General features: G+C 47.1%; 3 protein-coding genes across 4 annotated transcripts in view; 1 reads left to right on the forward strand and 2 right to left on the reverse strand.

The window, feature by feature from the left end:
- Positions 1–398: 398 nt before the first annotated feature.
- Positions 399–6,460, reverse strand: rnf144b (ring finger protein 144B). Its single transcript, XM_084708075.1, has 8 exons — positions 6,117–6,460; positions 3,985–4,384; positions 3,436–3,540; positions 3,069–3,129; positions 2,374–2,581; positions 1,799–1,943; positions 1,554–1,643; positions 399–1,265 (listed from the first exon to the last, which is right to left on the reverse strand). The coding sequence occupies exons 2-8, from the start codon at positions 4,288–4,290 to the stop codon at positions 1,077–1,079; spliced, it is 1,104 nt and encodes a 367-aa protein (XP_084564201.1). The 5' UTR covers positions 4,291–4,384; positions 6,117–6,460; the 3' UTR covers positions 399–1,076.
- A 746-nt stretch (positions 6,461–7,206) lies between these two features.
- On the forward strand, positions 7,207–10,622 carry LOC146300951 (uncharacterized). Of its 2 annotated transcripts, XM_084670070.1 has the most exons (5): positions 7,207–7,316; positions 7,655–7,912; positions 8,018–8,068; positions 8,510–8,653; positions 8,947–10,622. In XM_084670070.1, exons 1-5 carry the CDS (start codon positions 7,280–7,282, stop codon positions 9,120–9,122), a joined length of 666 nt encoding a protein of 221 aa, XP_084526196.1. In that variant the 5' UTR covers positions 7,207–7,279; the 3' UTR covers positions 9,123–10,622. The 2 variants fall into 2 exon arrangements, with proteins under 2 accessions (XP_084526196.1, XP_084526206.1); XM_084670080.1 differs by lacking the exon at positions 8,018–8,068.
- A 109-nt stretch (positions 10,623–10,731) lies between these two features.
- The window catches only part of spire1b (spire-type actin nucleation factor 1b), a 20,171-nt gene continuing 12,133 nt past the window's right edge, over positions 10,732–18,769 (reverse strand). The window contains exons 10-19 of the mRNA XM_084708087.1: positions 18,213–18,262; position 18,075; positions 16,515–16,711; positions 16,324–16,420; positions 15,937–16,079; positions 14,626–14,763; positions 14,285–14,355; positions 14,072–14,099; positions 13,580–13,935; positions 10,732–13,310 (exon numbers count right to left, since the gene is read on the reverse strand). Of these exons, the coding sequence (XP_084564213.1) occupies positions 13,055–13,310; positions 13,580–13,935; positions 14,072–14,099; positions 14,285–14,355; positions 14,626–14,763; positions 15,937–16,079; positions 16,324–16,420; positions 16,515–16,711; position 18,075; positions 18,213–18,262 (1,337 nt within the window). The 3' untranslated portion in view covers positions 10,732–13,054. The remainder of the gene's footprint in view (positions 13,311–13,579; positions 13,936–14,071; positions 14,100–14,284; positions 14,356–14,625; positions 14,764–15,936; positions 16,080–16,323; positions 16,421–16,514; positions 16,712–18,074; positions 18,076–18,212; positions 18,263–18,769) is intronic.

An 18,769-nucleotide genomic window follows, 5' to 3' on the forward strand; every position in this document is an offset into this window, starting at 1 on the left:
AATCTTTTTTCTCAACAATATCAGCTGAATCTCAATATTATGTGTGTTTGCGTCGATCTAGGTACATGGGTGGAGAGTACCTCTCTGAGTCCCTGATAAAATACCATGAAGTCCGCCATAAGATCCAGAAATGGTAGGCGACGTTCTTTTATCGTTTCATGGACATCGTGATTGTAAACATTTCCTCCTCCAGAAAGACATAGCAAAAAAGGTAAGAGGTACCAATGCTATGCACCAGAGGGCGTTCAGAGACCCATGCCGAGGAACAGCCAGACCCATCCCTGTTACAGGCCAGGACCACGTCACCGGCCAGCTTGCTGTGTGTCACCTTTATACGAACTGCTTCCCGAACCATAGCACCTGTTTGGGTCTTAAAACCACACTTGGAGCAGCGGACGCATGTTCAACATCTGATGTTTATTTCAATTACAATGGAGCTTTTACAAAATATCTGATGCAGAAACATCAACCAAAGAGTAGAAACAGCACGGGACACCATACACACACCCATAAATATACATTGACATACATCAGAGTGGCACACATGACCCATCCGTACTGTCTGGACACTCCAGGTGGAGACAACAAACATTCACAGCAGAAAACCCTCTCCATGTGCACAGTTGAAGCCCTATATGATGTCCCTCAGTACCCTACAGAGTGCACCACAACACCCATCCCTTTGCACATTACGAAATTATAGTTTGCATTGGTTAATAGGATTCTCATACTGTGTTACAGTTGTTTATTTAATAAACAACGCCTAGGTTTGCATAATAGAATGGAAGGCAAAACAAATACCACCAAATACCAGGCACTGTAGTATGAGGCACTTGTGCACCTAACAAGACTGGTTTGGCATCATGAGGCTTGGTACATGAAAACAGCACTGTGCTCTGCAGTACTGTACAAGAGAGTATGAATGTGAGGTTAGGTTATGAAAGTGGGATTGTACTATTCCTACCTTTCTGGTAGTGTGTGTGTGTGTGTGTGTGTCTACATACCCATTTCCCCATCTCTCTGAGTGTGTGTATGCCTATCACCCTGTGTGTGCGTGTGAGAGAAGGAGGGCTCCGTTATGCGTTGGCGTCCATCTGACTGGGCTCTGTCTGGCTGGGCTCCTCCTTCTTCTTCTTCTTCCTCTTCCTCATCTTGGAGCCGGCGCAGGGCTTACACACGCAGCACAGGATGCAGGGGGAGGCCAGCAGCAGGAGGGGGGAGGTCACCAGCACCACCACACTCACCCCAACCAGGATCCCCACCACCTCAGCAACACAGGACACACACACACGGGTGTCAACACACAACTGAACCACATGCAATACAACCACACTGCAATACGACAAAACCACACACAATGGAATCTCATACACAGACATCTTCTTACAGGTCTTCTTACAAGCCTGTAATACATCATGTGATGTAAATGATATATATATAACATTGTAGATGCAGATTCATGTAGATTCACTGTAGATAAACAAACCAAAGTGAAGAAAGGGGCAGGGGGAAAAGTGTCACCCTAAATGGTGTCGTAGTGAAACCGCAGTCACCTGTGTCCGGTTCCACATGACAGAGGCTCTGGAGTGTCCCAGCTTGTTTCTGCAGGGACCCTTGTCATAGTGTCTCAAGAATATGTCCCCCTGCAGACAGGAACAAAGGTATAGTATGTCGTATACAGTCTACAGTATACATTCATATGGAGAGTAGAGTATGTGGTAGGTCCCAAGTGGGAGTGATGATTAAGTCGAGTATGTCAAGTATAAACAAATCCAGGGGAGAAGAGAACTAGACTTACATCTAGGCTCTGGAGACAGTACCAACAGAAGGTGTGTTTGCAGCTTTTACACAGCATCTGGGCACAGCCCTGGTTCCTCTCTATGTAGACCCCACACATCGGACACTGCTTAATGGGGGGGTCTGCCTCGCCGCAAGACTGGGCCCTGGAGACGGGAGGGGCGGGGGGGAAGAGGAGGGGAGAAGGGGCAAAAGGTTGAATCTTGGAGCACTGATGTTGAAAGGCCAAATTTGTTTTTAGCAGTGTGCTCGGTTTATGCACTTGCGGCTGTACCAGAATAGCCCATTTATTTGTGGAGGAGACACTACGAGGGCTAATGAGGGAGCAGCTCTGCGCAAATATGTGTTTAAAAGGGCGAGGTGCTACACAGTAACACAACAAAGATTATGGTTGTAAAACAGCCTAATAAAGTTGTATGGTATTGACTGATTAGGGGCGGGGGGGGGGGGGGTCACATGAAAGGAATATACATGAGTCCGGTGCAGGGTGTGCTGGAGGGCTTTCGTTGATGCGCCACGTCCCCGAGTTTGGTGACGAGACCAGACTACAGTAGGACGCTCTCCATATCGACTGACCTTCCGCCAGAGGAGGGGGACATCATGGGCGGCAGCTCCGGGCAGGAGTGCCCGCTGTGCCAGGCTCCTCGGCACCCGGAGCAGAAGACGGCGTGGCAGGCCTGGCAGGGCACCGACGTGGGCCTGCCCTCCGTAGAGGGCCCCACAGAGCACACAGCCTGGCACTCCAGCACCGGGCACCACACCTTACTGGGGTCCAGCTGCACCCCTGGAAGGGAAGGTGGGGTGGGTCAGTAGAGCACGTGTTGTTTGGCTATGTGTGCAACCAACTGAATACATACAAATATGAACCCTTCATACTGAAAACCCCGAGATATACAGTGTGTACCCTAAACATTGACTAGAGTGGAATTGACGAATTGAGTATGCTGTGAGTGACAGAAAAATAGTGTGCCTCCACAAAACTGCGAGAGAGTTTGTCAAGATGAACTGTCCAGAAGGTTTGGTTATAAAACCTAAACCTAACCATTCAACTGCTACTAATGGAGATTCTTAACACTTCTCTCCAGTGAAACGGCCGGGTTCAAGGCTAGAGTTACTACAGCAGCCCGGCTGGAGCAGGAACAGAAGGAGAAAGGGCAACAAACCCCACAATATGCCAGGCATGTAAAGTGTCTCCCTTATGGGACTGTTCAATGTAGCGGGACCTGAAATAGCTGTCCAGACACCGGTATGCTAATTCAACAGGGCTGTACCTCGCTCAAACCTCAGCCGCTGGTACAGCTCCACTTGTTCTGCAGAGACGAAACAAGCGATCTGCAACCACAGACACAACGTGCATTCGATTTTCGTCGTTTTTTATTTTGTGTTAGCAAGAAATTACACTGGGATGTATATTTTTCAAATGAACTCTTCCTGGTTGTGTTACTCAGAGCATTATTTTTTATTCTGCTGCTGGGGTTTGCCCAAGTTAACAAAGTGGGGTTTGCCCTGCGCCACATGGATGCCATGCACAAATGTTGATACACGTTCAAATGGAAAGGCATTTTGTGCTGATGGGGTCTACTGTTAAGGACTGGGAGGTGCTGAGACTGTACCCTCTGGTCAGCGTCTAGGACGTACCTCAGAGTCTAGCAGAGCTCCAATCTTCTGGCAGGCCGTGTCAGGACAGGTGATGGGAGCACCCCCGCCATCCCGGATGGCGAGCCGGACATACTGCTGCAGACACTGGGACAAGGAGACGGACAGCAGGGTTAGCAACGCTGTCCTGATTGGAGAACAATGTGCGATTCATCACCAGCCATTAACATAGGATACCATATCATGGGGTGGAATGGTGAGAGGTGATTGGGGATGAGGAAGGACAAGGGGAGGAGGAGGGTGTGGAGAAAAACAAGGTGGGGGAGGAGGGGGAGAACCAGCGAGATCAGGTTTATTCTCTCTGGAGCCAAACTGGCAACAGTGTTGTTTTGTTTACACTACGGCTATGGCTTTGGATGACCTTGCGCCAGGCTATCTGCTCTAACAGCTCAGACGAGGAGGATGACAGACGGACAGAGATTAACACCTGGCAGTGCCAGCTTTAGAAAAACACTGTCAGTCTCTGCATCTCAGGCTAATATAGACATGAAGCAGAATGCAGAAGAAGAGGATGACTGGTAGCCTACCTACCAGAGTACAGAAGACACAGTCGCAGGTCTGCAGTTTACTGGTCGCCACCGGGGGTTTCTCACTAAGGCACAGCTTGCAGTAGACGACAGAGTGGGGGGCTGAGGCTGGGGAGAGGGTTGGGGCACGTGTTGGAGTTGAGGCGGGGGAAAAGGCTTGGGAAAGCCCTTGGGTGAGGGCAGTAGCTGGGGCTGGGGAGAGAGCTGGGGGAAGGGTGGGAGATGAGGCTGGGGAGAGGTCTGGGGCTGTGGCTGAGGATAGGGCTGGAGCTGAGGCTGAGGCTGGAGTCTTGGTAGTACAGTTAGCCATGGTGGAGTCTTAGTGTCAGTCAGCTAGCTAGCTGTTAGCTGCTTTTAGCCCTTGTGTCTGGGTGAAGGGTGAAATGATGTCCTCCATGTTCTTGCTAGGAGGAAAACACACACACATAGCAACCTTATCACACCACACATTGTACTGCTGTGAGGATTTAGGATTATACACTGCATGGCGCATTATCACTTCCTGTTATTGGAGATAGTGCCCTTTATTCTACCTTGGTTGAGTTAACAACATTAATACTGTGTGTGTGTGCGTGTGTGTGTTGGCTTAATCATTGTCTAGATCTGTGACGTAGGATGCAACACATTTGTTACACTGTAGATAAAAAGCATTAACTTGACAGTGCTTTCCCCAAAAAGCAACATGCAAACGTCACTTTAACTCTATCACTAATATCCAAAACACACTGAGCTGGCCATCTGAGAACTGGGCCACATCGGTTCTTTTGTCTGACAAAACTCCAGATTGATCTGCAACAAGATCATTAAACACGGTGGGAGACAAAGGTGGAATACATTAAACCTGCTGTATGTTAGAGAGGACAGAACCACAATCACAATATCTGATCTCCAATTGCGAGGGGCACAAGGAATGACTCCATAATCTAGGATTAGCATGGATTATATAATGAATGTGGTGGGTGCTAGCAGTCCAGGGTCATGAAAAATAGCAAAACCCATTTGGCAGGATTGCTGGCCAAAAAGATGTCGATCCCCCTTTCTCCCCACACGGCACGACGGGTGAAACTCGTACCAGCCAGATCAATAGAGCTGGCATCACCGTCCCACATTCCCTGGGCACCTCTGCCCGCTATTGATCAGTGGCCCACGTGCCAAACACTGATACTCGCACTTGAACGGGCACGTATCTTTCTGCACTGTCACAGTGGAGCGCAGGTCTGCAGTGCGTGTGTGTGGAGCTCAGCGGAGGACACGTCTCACAACAGACTGCCAGTAGTTCCCTGCCACCACTAATCAAGCCACTATCAAACCAATTGCCAGTCCTCAGGAAACAGTGTCTCTGTATTCATTTCCATGTAATCCTAAACATGCAAATGAACACAAAGACACCCCTAGAGTCAAGGCGGGGAATTTCCACTATCTTCCTGGAATGTCCTGGATTTACGCAATTGGTTTTGCTTTGATTATTGCAAAATATGAATGTTTATAAATCCTCAAAAGTAAACAGTGTGGAGCAGGTGTGAGACATTTCAAACATCTATCATTCACTGTGATTTATTTATTTTTGTACTTGGTAGAATGAGTTATGAATGGGCCTGTGTAGACAGTGAGTACTGAGACTGCTGCCCAGAAGGCCTGTGCTACATGGATCAAGGTCTACATGGCTTTCCAGCTAGTCAGGGATCAAAGCCTCATTGTGCCCTACACAAGCAGAAACTGAAAAACAAACCAGTTGTGAATCGGTACCTTACGTGGTGACAGTGAGAAAGAGAAAGAGAGAGAAAGAGAGAGAGAGAGAGAGAGAGAGAGAGAGAGAGAGAGAGAGAGAGAGAGAGAGAGAGAGAGATATTAGACGAATTTGTCACAAATTGAGTAAGTGATTACTGTGCAGGTGGGAATAACATGTTTAAACACAAAATCTGAGAGGCTTTGGTTAGCATCTTGGTAAGTAAATTATTGACATAACTGGCACTCCTGCATTGCCAAGGTTGTACTGGAATAGGTCAACACGAATTTAACATTTGTTTACATACAAAAACAGCATAGGCCTACACGGTTTACCAACAGATAGATTATTTATTTTGATGACATCTGCCAGAAAATGTGGAATCTGACAGAGATGGGGAAATAGCTTACCTTTCCAGTCGACCACTGCGTATGCGAGCCTCGGATCCCCCAGCCGCAGTGCTTCTGCTATGACACAGACACATCTGTTGACACACAGCAGTCACCTACGAAAAACCTACACCTGCCGCGACTACCATTAGTGCCGCCTACTAGCACGACCCCGGGTGTAACAGAAACTCGCGAAGTGCCAAGCCCATAACCTGTGTTTCGAGTTGGGCGGATATGTGTGTGTGAGTGTGTGTGTGTGTGAGAGAGAGAGAGAAAGCGCGAGAGAGCGTGCGAGCGAGTGAGATAGAGAGAGTCAGAGAGAGATAGAGAGAGAGTCAACCAGACACAGCCTGCTATCCACCAGCTGCTTCGCGGATCAGGAAGTGAAAAGCATGTTTATGGAGGGTTCCCTCCATGCTGCCCCCCGTGGTGGGTCGCAACTAGGGTCAAACCTTCTATCTTCTCTGTATCAACAACAACAAAAGTCGAACTAATGTATTCTCCTACAATATGAACATAACCTAAACAAGAACGTGGTGTCGTGCGGTGCCCTATAAAAAATAGACATCTAAATGTCAAACACCGCTGCTCTCATCTGGATCAGACTGTTACATACAGGTCTACACATAACTTTATGTCCACGGCTATGTGAAGGCTGTTTCATGTCTAATATCTTTGTTTAGGCCTATATTTGGAAAATGCTGTAGGCCTAATTAACATGACGGGAAACCTGTTTTGATAGAGAATAATCTTGGGCAAAACTGGATTTGAGCTTTAAAACGATGTAAAGATTGATTGCACATGGTGCACCTGTTTACGTAATTTAGATAGTTATTTAGGACTACTGTATGTTGCCTGTCATCCAATGCACAAGACAAAGTGAAACCAAAAACACCACAAAACATTTTGGTTGAACTGAAAAGCAAGGGAAAACACCTAGGAAATTCCCTAACTAGTTAGAACAGTCCCAAAAACGGATCTGAAGTCGGTTGTCTCATTACATCTCTGAAAGGATGCTTAACATAATCGAAAGTAGCAAACAGATTCTAGACCATGTTATCAAGATTTAGAAATTCGTACGCATGCGTCATGAAACGGAAATTTGGCAGTGCTTGACTTAATCTGTGCCATATTGTAATTCTGACACGTTTCAGAGATGTTTGATACATATTTCGGAGTCAGCAATGATACACAATAATAAAGAACAGGCTGCATTATCAGGTAAGAACCTTTACTTTTAGACATTATAAACGACTTTAGCCAAAATGCGAAAAATTCTATATTGTTAATGTAGGTTCTTGTTTCACATTGATAATTATTTTCTTATAACCGCGTTTACCGGATTGAACTAGTTTGACCATACAGGAAGATGCCTAAGAATATCGTCGGAACATTTTACTATAAGCCTATACGTTGACAGTTGTATTCTTGTTTTTTTGTACGCATTCGAATGTGGTCCGTTTATAATATCACACTCAGTTTGATAAATTTAGCAGCGGATACTTTTTTAATCTAAACTTTTACTCTCCTGTAACTTCCCATTGACCTCTCCATGACAGACAAACGTTTGAAACTGCAGTCCCCTGCTCTCAGTCGGCGTCTGTCTGCCTCGGTGGTGGAGCGGGTGTCCAGAAGCCTGAGGAGCTCCGGTACCATCACAGAGATGGAGAGGCAGGTGATTATGTCGCAGCCCACAGGCATGCAGAAATCCATGAAGCTGATGCAGATAGTCATCAGCAAAGGATGCAACGCCTGTGAGCTCTTCTACAGGTCTTTGGATATGTGTGGCTCCCTCATCTTCGAAGGCCCAGATCCAGGTAAGTGTTCAGTGTGTGCACATATGTGTGTATTACTGTAAGAGCCTGAGCATGTGATCACAGCTGAAGTGAGCCATACATATTGACATGTTAATTATGCTTCAGTTTGCCTCTCTCCTCCAGCTCATCTCTCATTGGAAAACTCTCCAGTGCCAGGTGAGCTCAGACGACAGAGACACGCACTATGTGGAACTTTCACCGTGCAAAGTGTACAAGGCTCATATGTCCTTCACTTTCCATAGCCACCTTGTAAAAAACCCTGGCTGTGATGCTGTGTGGGGTTTCTAGAGCGTGATGAAAACTCACATGAGGAATTTTCAGAGTTCACTTTTACAGTAGAGTCACTTCCTTTTCTTTAGAATTAATACTCTTTACGTTTTTAACCCTTTTAACACTATACAGCACGACAGCCCATTATAATGTTGTAACCTGTTACCCCAACTAAACCAATCAGGAATTGTGTGTTTAAACAATCCAAAATAGTTCCTGTAGAACCCAACAAGGTTCTACTTCAACCGTTCTTCCACTGTTACAAATCGTTCTATATGTCTAGCTGTCTTTAATACACTCCCTGTTCTCTGTCCCTGTGTTCGCCAGAGAGAGATGACCCTACCCCCACCTACATCATCAACATCCAGAACTCCACCCTGAACCACTGCATCATCGGGAGCGGGAACCACCAGGATGTGTTGGTAGAACAGCAGCCCCTGCTGGGTCCTGTTCCTGGGCAGCTTGCCCCCGGTAAGTGTGGGTCATACAGTGTAGAATGAGGAATACCCACCCACCCCTCATGCCTTCTCTTATTTAGGAAGGAGTTACATTGATTTTGATCACATTGACCTGCCGGCATCTCACCAGACTGGAATTTACCTGTTCTCATAAAAGTTTTTCTCTTTTTTTTTGTCCTTGCACTGCATGTTTATTGGTATGAATCATCAGACCAAAGATAATTCCTTGTATGTGAAAAACAACTTGGCAATAAACCTGTTTTTGATTCATATCGATTTTTTCTCCTGTCAATATTTTCTCATTAGGGTGCAATTGCAGCTGTGGCCACCAGATGGTGGTGCAGGCTACACAACCAGAGTCACAGGGAGTCGAGGTGCAGAGCTGTAGCGTGCAGTATGTCATCATTGGAGATGACAACACCATGGAGGTCAACCACACTCAGTCAACCGTCGAGGAGGACTCGGACACACTGGAGGACTGATAACTGTGTGCGTCACTAACTGAGGTTGGAACAATATATTGTCTGTATAGCAATATTATGTTGCCAATCATGTCACCACAGTATTGAAACAGAACTTGCCAGGATAGTTAATTAGTAATTATTTAATTGGCCTCAGATGCAGGCTCTATCTCTGTCCTGGTTCTCCTGGACCTGAGTGCAGCATTCAACACTGTTGATCATAAAATTCTCCTGGAGCGTATTGAGAACTATGTGAGGAGGACAGATCACAATTTGTCCGGTATGATGGCCGTTCATCAAGGAGCTCCATTGTAGAATTTGGATTACCACAGGGTTCCGTATTAGGCCTTCTGTTTGTTTTTTTGCTCTACGTGCTGCCTCTAGGAAACATAATTTAAAGCTCTGGAGAAGACAGCTGCACAGATGACACTCTATTATACATGTTGCTGAAACCTGGACAACTACCACATACTCTTGAAACATGTGTCTCTGCGATAAGAACATGGATGACTGCCGATTTCCCACTTCTAAACTCGGATGAAACAGGTGCTAATTGTAGGACTTAAAAGACAGACTAGAACCAGAAAATACAACCATATAACATCTAGTCTAGCTTCTCTGCACTGGTTCCTAATCCAAGCCAGAGCTGATTTCATAGTCTTAGTACTAACCTACAAATCAATCCATAGACTATTGGGCACCCTATCAACCAATGCGGACACTACGATCCCAAAACGTTGGTCATCTGGTGGTTCCCAAAATCAACAAAAAAACTATGGAGGGCAGGGCATTCTTGTATAGAGCTAATTTTCTCTGGAACAGACTTCCTACTTTAATTAAGGAGAATGACAACATTTTGACAGTTAAAGCTATATTTAAAACCTTTTTGTTTGTTCAGTTGAGTTTTTTCAGATGCTGAAGTGTGTTTTGTATGTCTGTATTTGCACTATACAAATGAGTTGCCAATAAAGCGAAGCTAAACTTGTGTGCAGTTGTGTGTCGCAGGCGAGGTGTGTAAGTGTGTGTTGCATGGGTGTTATGATGAGTTACTGTGTTACAAGTTGAATGGGGGACAGGGTGTTATACAGGGGAGGGAATCCCTCACCAAATGGCTCCTCCCAAGGTTTCTTACATTACTTTCTCAAAGAGTTTTCCTGGGGAGGTTTTCCTTGTCTTCCTTGAGGGTTTAGGTTGGCTGAGGGGCAGTTCTATGGGCGTATGTGAAGCCCTATGTGACGTTTACAACAGTCACACCGTCCACTTCTGCTTCCTAGTGTCTCGCTGTCTTTGTGTGTGTGGCTGTGCTTGTGTCCATTCTAGCCTAGCCTCCGTTCACAATATTCCCCTTGGGAATCGTTAAAGTACTACTGTACCCTATAAATTTTGTAAAGGTATTCTACTGTACTCCATAGATCTTGTAGGTCAATGTATAAGTACTTCACTGATATTTATCTGAAAAAATACATTATTTTTCCATAAACTGTATGGTAGTATTTAAAGATATTGAAGAATGTTTAGCTGTGTGACATTTTTTGTGTAATGTATTACTCTATAAACATAACTGAAGATCAACTCATTCACTTTGGTCTTGGTGTTTGCCCCTCTCAGTAATATATCAGGCAGACTGAAGATGTTTAGCATGACACGTTTATTGTTGGTTAGTCTTCATCTGTTAGGATCTCAGTAGGGATTTACAGCTGGAAGGTAGAACAGCCCATAGATACTAGGTACAGTACACAGCAGGTCATGCATGTTACTGCTGTCACATTTGGGGGTTTCCGCTATGCATTACACTATCAAACTGTCTTTTTTGAACTTGTTGAAGCCTGTGCGAGAGATTTTCTCCACTCTAGTTTTTACACTGTCTTGAGTTCAAGACAACATCATCCTGTTTGATGAACACAGTAGAGAGACCATACACAGCATGGTGATGATTATGGCTGGGTTACGATGAGATTCCTCACATAATATGACCATGAGAAAAGGCAGTGTGTTTAAGGCAGATTAACAGACTGGCTTATCATCATACTGTTTAGAGACACTCATGGACACACCCTGAACTCCCAAAATATGCCTTATTCTTACTCAACTCAAACTGTACAGAAGGTTGTCAATGCAGGATGTAAATACAAATTCATGAAGGCATTATTTAGAGGCTTTGAGTTGAACAGCATAAATAGCATTGTTAGGCTTCTGTGCCACCAATACAACTAAAAAGAGGGGACAATTTCACAAATCAAAACAGCAAATATAGAAGCTTTTGACCAATATATTTCCCTAACATTACTATGAAGCTGAAACAACTCTGCAAATCATTATATAAGATGATTATATCTGTAGAACATCTGATGCAATTTTTTCTTTAACAACCAGAAATATTTAACTTCCTAACAAAATAAAAATCTGAAGCATATAACAACACAGGTATCTAAAAGAAGTTGGAGAATGGCTTCATAAGATAAGTATATTTTCCTGGGACAAAGTTCGTTTTGGGCTTGTATTTCTGAGGGGAAATTGTGGCGATAGAGATGCTTCTTGGTTTGATTGCTGTGAAGCACATGTCAGGAATTGAAAATCACAAGTAGGATGATATAGATTGCAAACACTGTAATAGCAGGATGAGTAAGACTGGTCAGAAGAGAATGACAGAATGACCAGGATGACTGAAGTCTCCAGTATTGAAGACCTTGTTTATAAATCCACGGCTTGTTATACTCATCAAATATTTTTCTATGTAATCCTTCTGGACACCTATGGGTGCTTTTGAATAGGTAAGCTTGGTAATTTAAGTGAAACGCATTACAGGATTGTTTTATAGTAGCTGGTCCACATCAATGCTATGAAGGGTCTGTAAGATCCTGCTATGAACTACGTACAACTGGTGTACTGATCAACCACATCAGATAATGTAAAATTGTCTATTCATTTAGCAGACTGTCATCTTTTAAGTAGATAGCATGCTCAAAGACTGTTATTCCTGGCGCATCTTCTTTGCAAGACACGTTCGCAAGACTATTTAATATTTACACCGAAACATAGAAGACTTCTTTGGGTTTGAAACAGTTAAGAGTAGAGGAGTTATTTCTGCATGAAATCAGCAAACAGCAATCTGCTGTTGTGTTCTCAATGACCTGGCATCCACATTTGTCTTATAGTTTCATTGAAATAACTGTGAGGCCGAAAGCAGAATTCTACCACCACACCAAATAACCTGAACAAGTCATTATCAACAAGACTTTCACCACAAACTCTGAATCATGTACACACTCAAACATACCAGTACATACATACCAATACAAAAATGTAACTCACAAAAAATAAAGATGTGGATGTTTCATTTCTTTTGACCAAGTCTACCCATTTGAGGTCACTCCAAATGTCTCACTCTTCAATTAAAAAAGTCTTAATTGAGGCATGTATCTTTGTCAGTCTGAGAATGCCTGAGGGATTGGAATGTGCATTTCTTAATCGTCATTCTTGTGCTCATGTGTTTTTCTGTGGGCGGCTAGGTCCCTCCAACATCTCAGAGGCTAACGCCACTCTGCTGTGCTGTTGTAGAGGCAACAGCACTGACGAGGCAACAATTCTCGTAGTAAGTTGCTCTCCCTTCTCATCCCTCTATGAAAACAATGTCCGAGTATTTACACAACAGAGGTAAATCCTGTATAAAATTGGCTTATCCGTTTATCTGGAAGTACAGGTACTGCAGATGACGATCAGGACCCACACAGCAACACCACACTGCCCACAGCCCTCCCGGATCCTAGTAACCCCCTCTGACTGCATGGAAAGACAGTCAGTCCAAACTAGACGATGAGACCAGATCAAATGAGTTAGATCCAGTCTAAAGTTCAGTGTCGTGCCATATGAGCTGGAAGCAGCGAGAGGAGAGCAAAGGAGAGGTGAGGAGGAGAGAAGAGAAAGAGAACAATGACAACAGGAGAGGAGACGGTTCAGATCTCATTGATAGTCCTTTCAGAGGGGCGGTACTCCGAGGCCCCTTTGGGGGAGGACGTGTAGAACGATTGGGTCTTGCGTTTTAACCGAGCCCTCTTGGTGGCCAGCGATAGGCTGTGCTTGCTGGAGGAAATGATTTCGGAGATGAACTTCTTGCAGTCGACGCACACCTCCATGGTGGCCCAGTCCTCCGTCAGCTCCGGAGGCAGCTCCAGCTCGTCACATGACTTGTCCCCTCCGTGCTTCGCCAACCTGAGAGGACAAGAGACAAGGGGGACAGTTAACTACATCAGTACGGACTCACTCGGGACAGTTCTTCTCAAGACGAACTCCGTCGACCAGGAGTGTGTACCAGTTAGCTCCAATTCTTTATAGCGTCAACTGAAGCTCAAAGGGGGAACTTCATGTTGTCATCGCACAGGAGACCTGGAGGTGCAACTCCAACGAAGCTGCTTTTGTTTCACTGTGTCGGCGTGTGAGCATTCAGTTGTGATGTAGTGCTTCGCAGGGATGGGGCTTACTTGGACATGGTCTTCTGAAGGCTGGGGCGATGGTGGCTGCCGGACGCTTTCTCAGCCTTGGGGACTGCTCCGCCTTTCCCTGCTCCTCCCCTTCCTACCCCAGGACCTCCTCTTCCTACTCCAACTCCTCCTCTTCCTGCTCCCCCTCTCCCAGCGTCTGCAGCTACTCGCAGCGCTCCTCCTACTCCTCCTGCTGCTCCTACTCCTCCTGCTGCTCCTCCTCCTGCTCCTCGTCCAGCTGCCGCCGCCGCCGCTCCCACGGCAGCCATGGCAGCCAGCCGGTCCCTGGGAAGGGTGTTGGTAGACCCCAAGGAATAGATAGGGAGGCTGGCGTAGGGCTTGGATGGCAGACGCATCTGAGAGAAAGGGAGGGAGAGAGTTAGAGAAAGAGAGAGCGGGAGACGGAGATTGAGAAAGAGAGAGAGAGAGTCTAAAATAAGAGCGTAGAGCGCTAGCAACGTGTTGTGCATGTTGTTAATGACAATGACTCACCTTTTTACAGCACTGAGAACACACGGGCCTAGAGTGAGAGACAGAGAAAAAGAGAAACGAGACAGAGAGAGAGAGAGAGACACAGAGAGAGAGAGAAAATGTTGGAAAAAGAAGAGAAGAGAAAAACGTTTTATGTGAGGAAACCCGCAGAGGACACTTTTAGGTGATGAAAAGATGCCCCTCGAGTTCCCCAGCAGCGAGCCCAGGCCCTACCTTTTACAGAACTGGCAGGTGTAGGACCAGGTGAAGAAGGAGAAGCGTTTGGTTCTGCAGCAGAAGCAGAGCTGTGACGGAGAGAAGACAGCATGTGAGGAAAACGGACACTCTCCATGAACAGCTACACAGTCATCAGAGTCCATGTTGAGTGTTGAGTTCCCACCTCCAGCCATCTGAGGCTTCAATGACTGCATGCGACTGAACATGGAAAATACACCACATGGTATACTGTTATATCAATGAGAAAACAGTAAGCTGCGTGTAAGTGTAGTATTTAGACGTGGGTTGCGTGTTCAGTGCAGTGTGATGGTTGTGTGTTACAGCAGGCGAAGGCTGACCTTTCCCTTCTTCAGGGCGTTGTAAATGTCCTTGTACTGCTGGAACTTCTCCAGCTCTGCCTTCACCAGCACCTGTCTGATGTGCATCACTTCCTCCACTGTCAGAGATAGACACTCTACCGGGAAACAGAACTCCTCCTGTACACGGGCACACACACACACACACATTGTTACTATGACAACCCCTTGCTCCATACACTGGGCCCTTGTTACCAGTCCTTGTACACATATGCACACACACACACACACACACACAGCACCTTTTATTACACTCTCCCATGGCTCATGCTCCATTTGGGCTGAAAACATCTCCTTTGTGCACACTGCCCCAGGGGGACAAAGCACAGGGAGCACTTAGTGCATCTTCAGCTGGACACCGGGCCAGACAGAGGGCCAGAAAATAGCAACAACATTCTCCGGTAGACAATCCTGGATGGGCCAAACTTAAAGCTGCAGAGATTTCGAGATTTGTATTTAGCAATATTAGCCGATAGCTAGCTAGACTAGCTACATGACGTTTGCAAGCATAGAAGCTACAGTTAAAACAGATGGAATGAGCTGAAATGAACGAAAACGGTTAGTCGGTGTTCTGACCAACATGTCAATTAAAGAGCTTTTTAACCAATCACATCAAGGCTGTGAACCACTCTATCCAATCACACCAGAGATTGGAGAGCTTTCCAACCAATCACATTTAGGATGGACTCATCTCTACCCAATCATCTCTACCCGATCACAGCTTTGGTCTGAGTGATGATGTCTAGAGAAGCAGGAAGGAGTAGAGAGCAGATGGATACTCTAACTATGCCAGTGCGGACTGGGAGCGAGACTGGCAAACCTTGTCAGGTTTTCCTCCCGTGGCGCAAATGCCCCTGCAGAGGGCAAAGAGGGCCCATGCCGTGCCCAACACAGAGGCTTCGAGAGGGGGGGAGCTCCACAGGAAGTGGAGGGTGGAGGGGGAGGGGCAGAGGAGAGAGACCCAGGCGGTTATCGTCCCGACCTGAACAGGAGAGGGGGGCGTGTGGGAGAGAGGGAGAGGGTCGAGGGGGTGGGGGGGGGGGGGGGTGAGAGTGGTAGGCGCATTAAGAGTAAGGAGAGGTGAGGTGAGTCCGGAGCCTGAGGTCGGGATGACGAGGGGCAGAGGAAGACAAGTCGTTCAACTCCCAATGGAAATACTTACACTGCAGGGCTATCATTCCCAAAATTTTAATCATCATTCCTACCGCCGTCCTGTTTGTCCTGACGGAATCCATCTGCAGGTAGAAGGTGACTAGCCTTGAGCCCTCCACCCACTCCTCCTCCAGGACTCACCAGAGACTTGGAGCTCTGTCTCGACGGAGGCAGGAACTGACGGACGTTGGTGGGGGTCTCCTTCTCAATGGAGTGTCTCCGCTGGGGGGCCTGCCGCCTCTCTGGCTGGGGGGTGGAAGAGATGGGCAGGAACATGGGGGGGGCTGGGGGGGGGAGGGGAGGAGGGTCACAAACAGACAGTCCAGTAAAGTTTGGTTGACCAGCTGTCCATTGATCAGTTTACGATATAAAGAATGAAAGAGAAAACATCAAATAAAGTGCTCCAGTCGAGTGTAAATATAATGTCATTTTTTGTCGTTTTCACATCATATATTTGTGTATATATGTACTGCATGTGTGTTGTAGGCCTATGTTGTACGCTGGTCACCCAGCACGTTGGTCACTCACTCTTCCTACCGAGGACAGACTCTGGGGACGTGTCGTCCACGGCGGAGGTGGCCACGCTGGAGCTGCTGGCCGACCTCCGGCCCCCGACGGTCTCGTCCTGGAGGACAGAAGAGGAGGAGTGCTGTTGATGTTTCCCTGCAGCCTACGTCCTCTCACGTTCACACGAGACATGAAGGTTGAGGAACACTCACGTCATCCGAGTCGGAGCTGACTAGTTCCTCCAGACGGGGGGCCTTCAGGAGCCTCTTCCTCTGGGTCAAGCCCCCGGACCCCCCTGGGGGCCCGCCAGCCATGGAGCCCACCCTGGGGCTGGAGTTTGCCGACAGGGAGCCGTTGGCCAGACACATGGTGCTGGACGTCTTCCGGGTCATCTCAGGGGTGAAGCCATCTGCACGGAACGCCAGGAGAGAGCCAATCAGACATCAGGGGAGGGGACTATCCCCTCAGCAGGAGAGGGAGAGAGAGTGAGGAGTGGGATAAGTAGTTGGGTGAGGGGTAAGGAGTTGATTTAAGCGGCAGCACAAAAGCGGCAGGCTTGTGTTACATAGAGAGCATGGAGAACCATGGATGACATGTTACCCCGTAAAACTCCTTTTTCCAAGAGAAAGAGACACCTACTGATCATACCCTATCCCTCTCTCCTCTCTTATCCTCCTCTCCTGCATCCTCCTAAGAGATTTTTAACAGTTTCTGAGCCACTGCACTGATATCTCTGTCTCCCTGTTGCACCTCCTCTAAAAAAAAATCACCCTTTTAGTAGAAAGTCTGATAGATTAACCTCTGCAGCAGTCGGCTTGCAAGCCACAGCTACTGGGCCAGTTAGAGAAAGAGTGGTAGAGAGACAGTGAGGGATGCAGAAACAGAGCGAGAGAGAGGAATGGAGAGACTGAGTTACAGAGAGAAGAAAAAGAGAAACAGGATAGGGAGAGAAGACCGAAGGATTTAAGGTGCGATAAAGAGGGAGAGAAAGGGGAAGTGGAGGATAGGAGCGAGGGAGAGAGAGAGGGTGAAGAAGAGAAGAAAAACGAGAGCTTGTAACAGCCTATTATCAGCTGCAGAGGCAGATCGTAGATCTGTGGGGGCATTGAGACCATGCCAAGTTGTCTCAGTGACTCACAACCACACATAGGAGAGGAAGAGAGGAGAGGGGAGGAAGAGAGGATAGGAGAGGGGAGGAGAGGAGAGGAGAGGAGAGGAGAGGAGAGGGGAGGGGTGGGGAGGGGAGGGGAGGAGAGGAGAGGAGAAGAGAGGAGAGGAGAGGAGAGGATAGGATAGGAGAGGAGAGGATAGGAGAGGGGAGGAGAGGAGAGGAGAGGAGAGGGGAGGGGTGGGGAGGGGAGGAGAGGAGAGGAGAGGAGAGGAGAGGAGAGGAGAGGAGAGGAGAGGAGAGGAGAGGAGAGGAGAGGAGAGGAGAAGAGAAGAGAGGATAGGAGAGGAGAGGAGAGGAGAGGAGAGGAGAGGAGAGGAGAGGAGAGGAGAGGAGAGGAGAGGAGAGGAGAGGAGAGGAGAGGAGAGGAGAGGAGAGGAGAGGAGAGGAGAGGAGAGGAGAGGAGAGGAGAGGAGAGGAGAGGAGAGGAGAGGAGAGGAGAGGGGAGGGGAGGGGAGGGGAGGAGAGGAGGAATGGGAAGAAAAAGAAAACAAACAAAAGTAAATGAAAGCAGAGTGGTCATAGATGGCGGTAATGTTACCGTCTAATTTTGCCAGTCTCTACTACAGCCAAGACCAACCAGACCCAATCCCTTCACCTATACCCTCAATTGCAGCGACACACTCCAGAGATTGCTCAGGTCAAGGGAATAAGCATTAGTGCCCAGCCAGGTAGACAGACAGACAGAGCTTGGCCTTGTGTTAGATATGTCCCCAGGCCTTCCAAACCATGGCTGTCATACTTTACCTGTACGAAACAGATCCTGGGGGGTACTGCGGCTGAGATAGGCACCTACAGAGAGGACATTGTCTTGAATATCACCGCTCACTGACAGCTGTGTCTGGTTATATCATAGAAACCCCACCAGACCTGGACCAATCACATGGATCCGTTAGTTACCTGTGTCATGTATCTAAAGGTGCTTGAGGTGTGCTTGATTCGTCTCACAGTCACTTACTTTACTTTCAATAGGTGCATTTGTGTCATTGAACGAAGTAAGATAAATACAATGCCCATCATAAAGTACGTAGAAACAGAATCAGGTCTGACCATGACTGAGCCTGTCATCACTGGCTACAGTTCTTTAGAATAACTCCCACGGTGCAATGCATCTGCCCTTTAGATGAGTCACAAACACAAACACACACAAAAGTAACCGGTATAATTCTGCTGTGAATGAGCATGAGGTGAGAGAGACCACTGTGTTGAGCCACACCGGTCTCTGAGAAACGCCAAGCACAGAGAGGTTTACCCAGGATGCACCAGGATGCCCCACATCACCACCACACTCTATTCTTG

This window comes from Hypomesus nipponensis, chromosome 2 (assembly GCF_054491055.1).
Source record: "Hypomesus nipponensis isolate SF chromosome 2, ASM5449105v1, whole genome shotgun sequence".
Taxonomy (NCBI): Eukaryota; Metazoa; Chordata; class Actinopteri; order Osmeriformes; family Osmeridae; genus Hypomesus; species Hypomesus nipponensis.

Excerpts from the sequence above, each read along its gene's own strand:
- rnf144b (XM_084708075.1), bottom strand. The coding sequence starts at position 4,290 with ATGGCTAACTGTACTACCAAGACTCCAGCCTCAGCCTCAGCTCCAGCC. Across the intron at positions 3,541-3,984 it reads ACTGTGTCTTCTGTACTCTG|TGTCTGCAGCAGTATGTCCG; the intron begins GTAGGTAGGCTA and ends TCCTTGTCCCAG. Across the intron at positions 1,266-1,553 it reads TCATGTGGAACCGGACACAG|GTGGTGGGGATCCTGGTTGG; the intron begins GTGACTGCGGTT and ends TGTGTTGCTGAG.
- LOC146300951 (XM_084670070.1), top strand. The coding sequence starts at position 7,280 with ATGATACACAATAATAAAGAACAGGCTGCATTATCAG. Across the intron at positions 7,913-8,017 it reads CTTCGAAGGCCCAGATCCAG|TTTGCCTCTCTCCTCCAGCT; the intron begins GTAAGTGTTCAG and ends ATTATGCTTCAG. Across the intron at positions 8,654-8,946 it reads TCCTGGGCAGCTTGCCCCCG|GGTGCAATTGCAGCTGTGGC; the intron begins GTAAGTGTGGGT and ends TTTTCTCATTAG.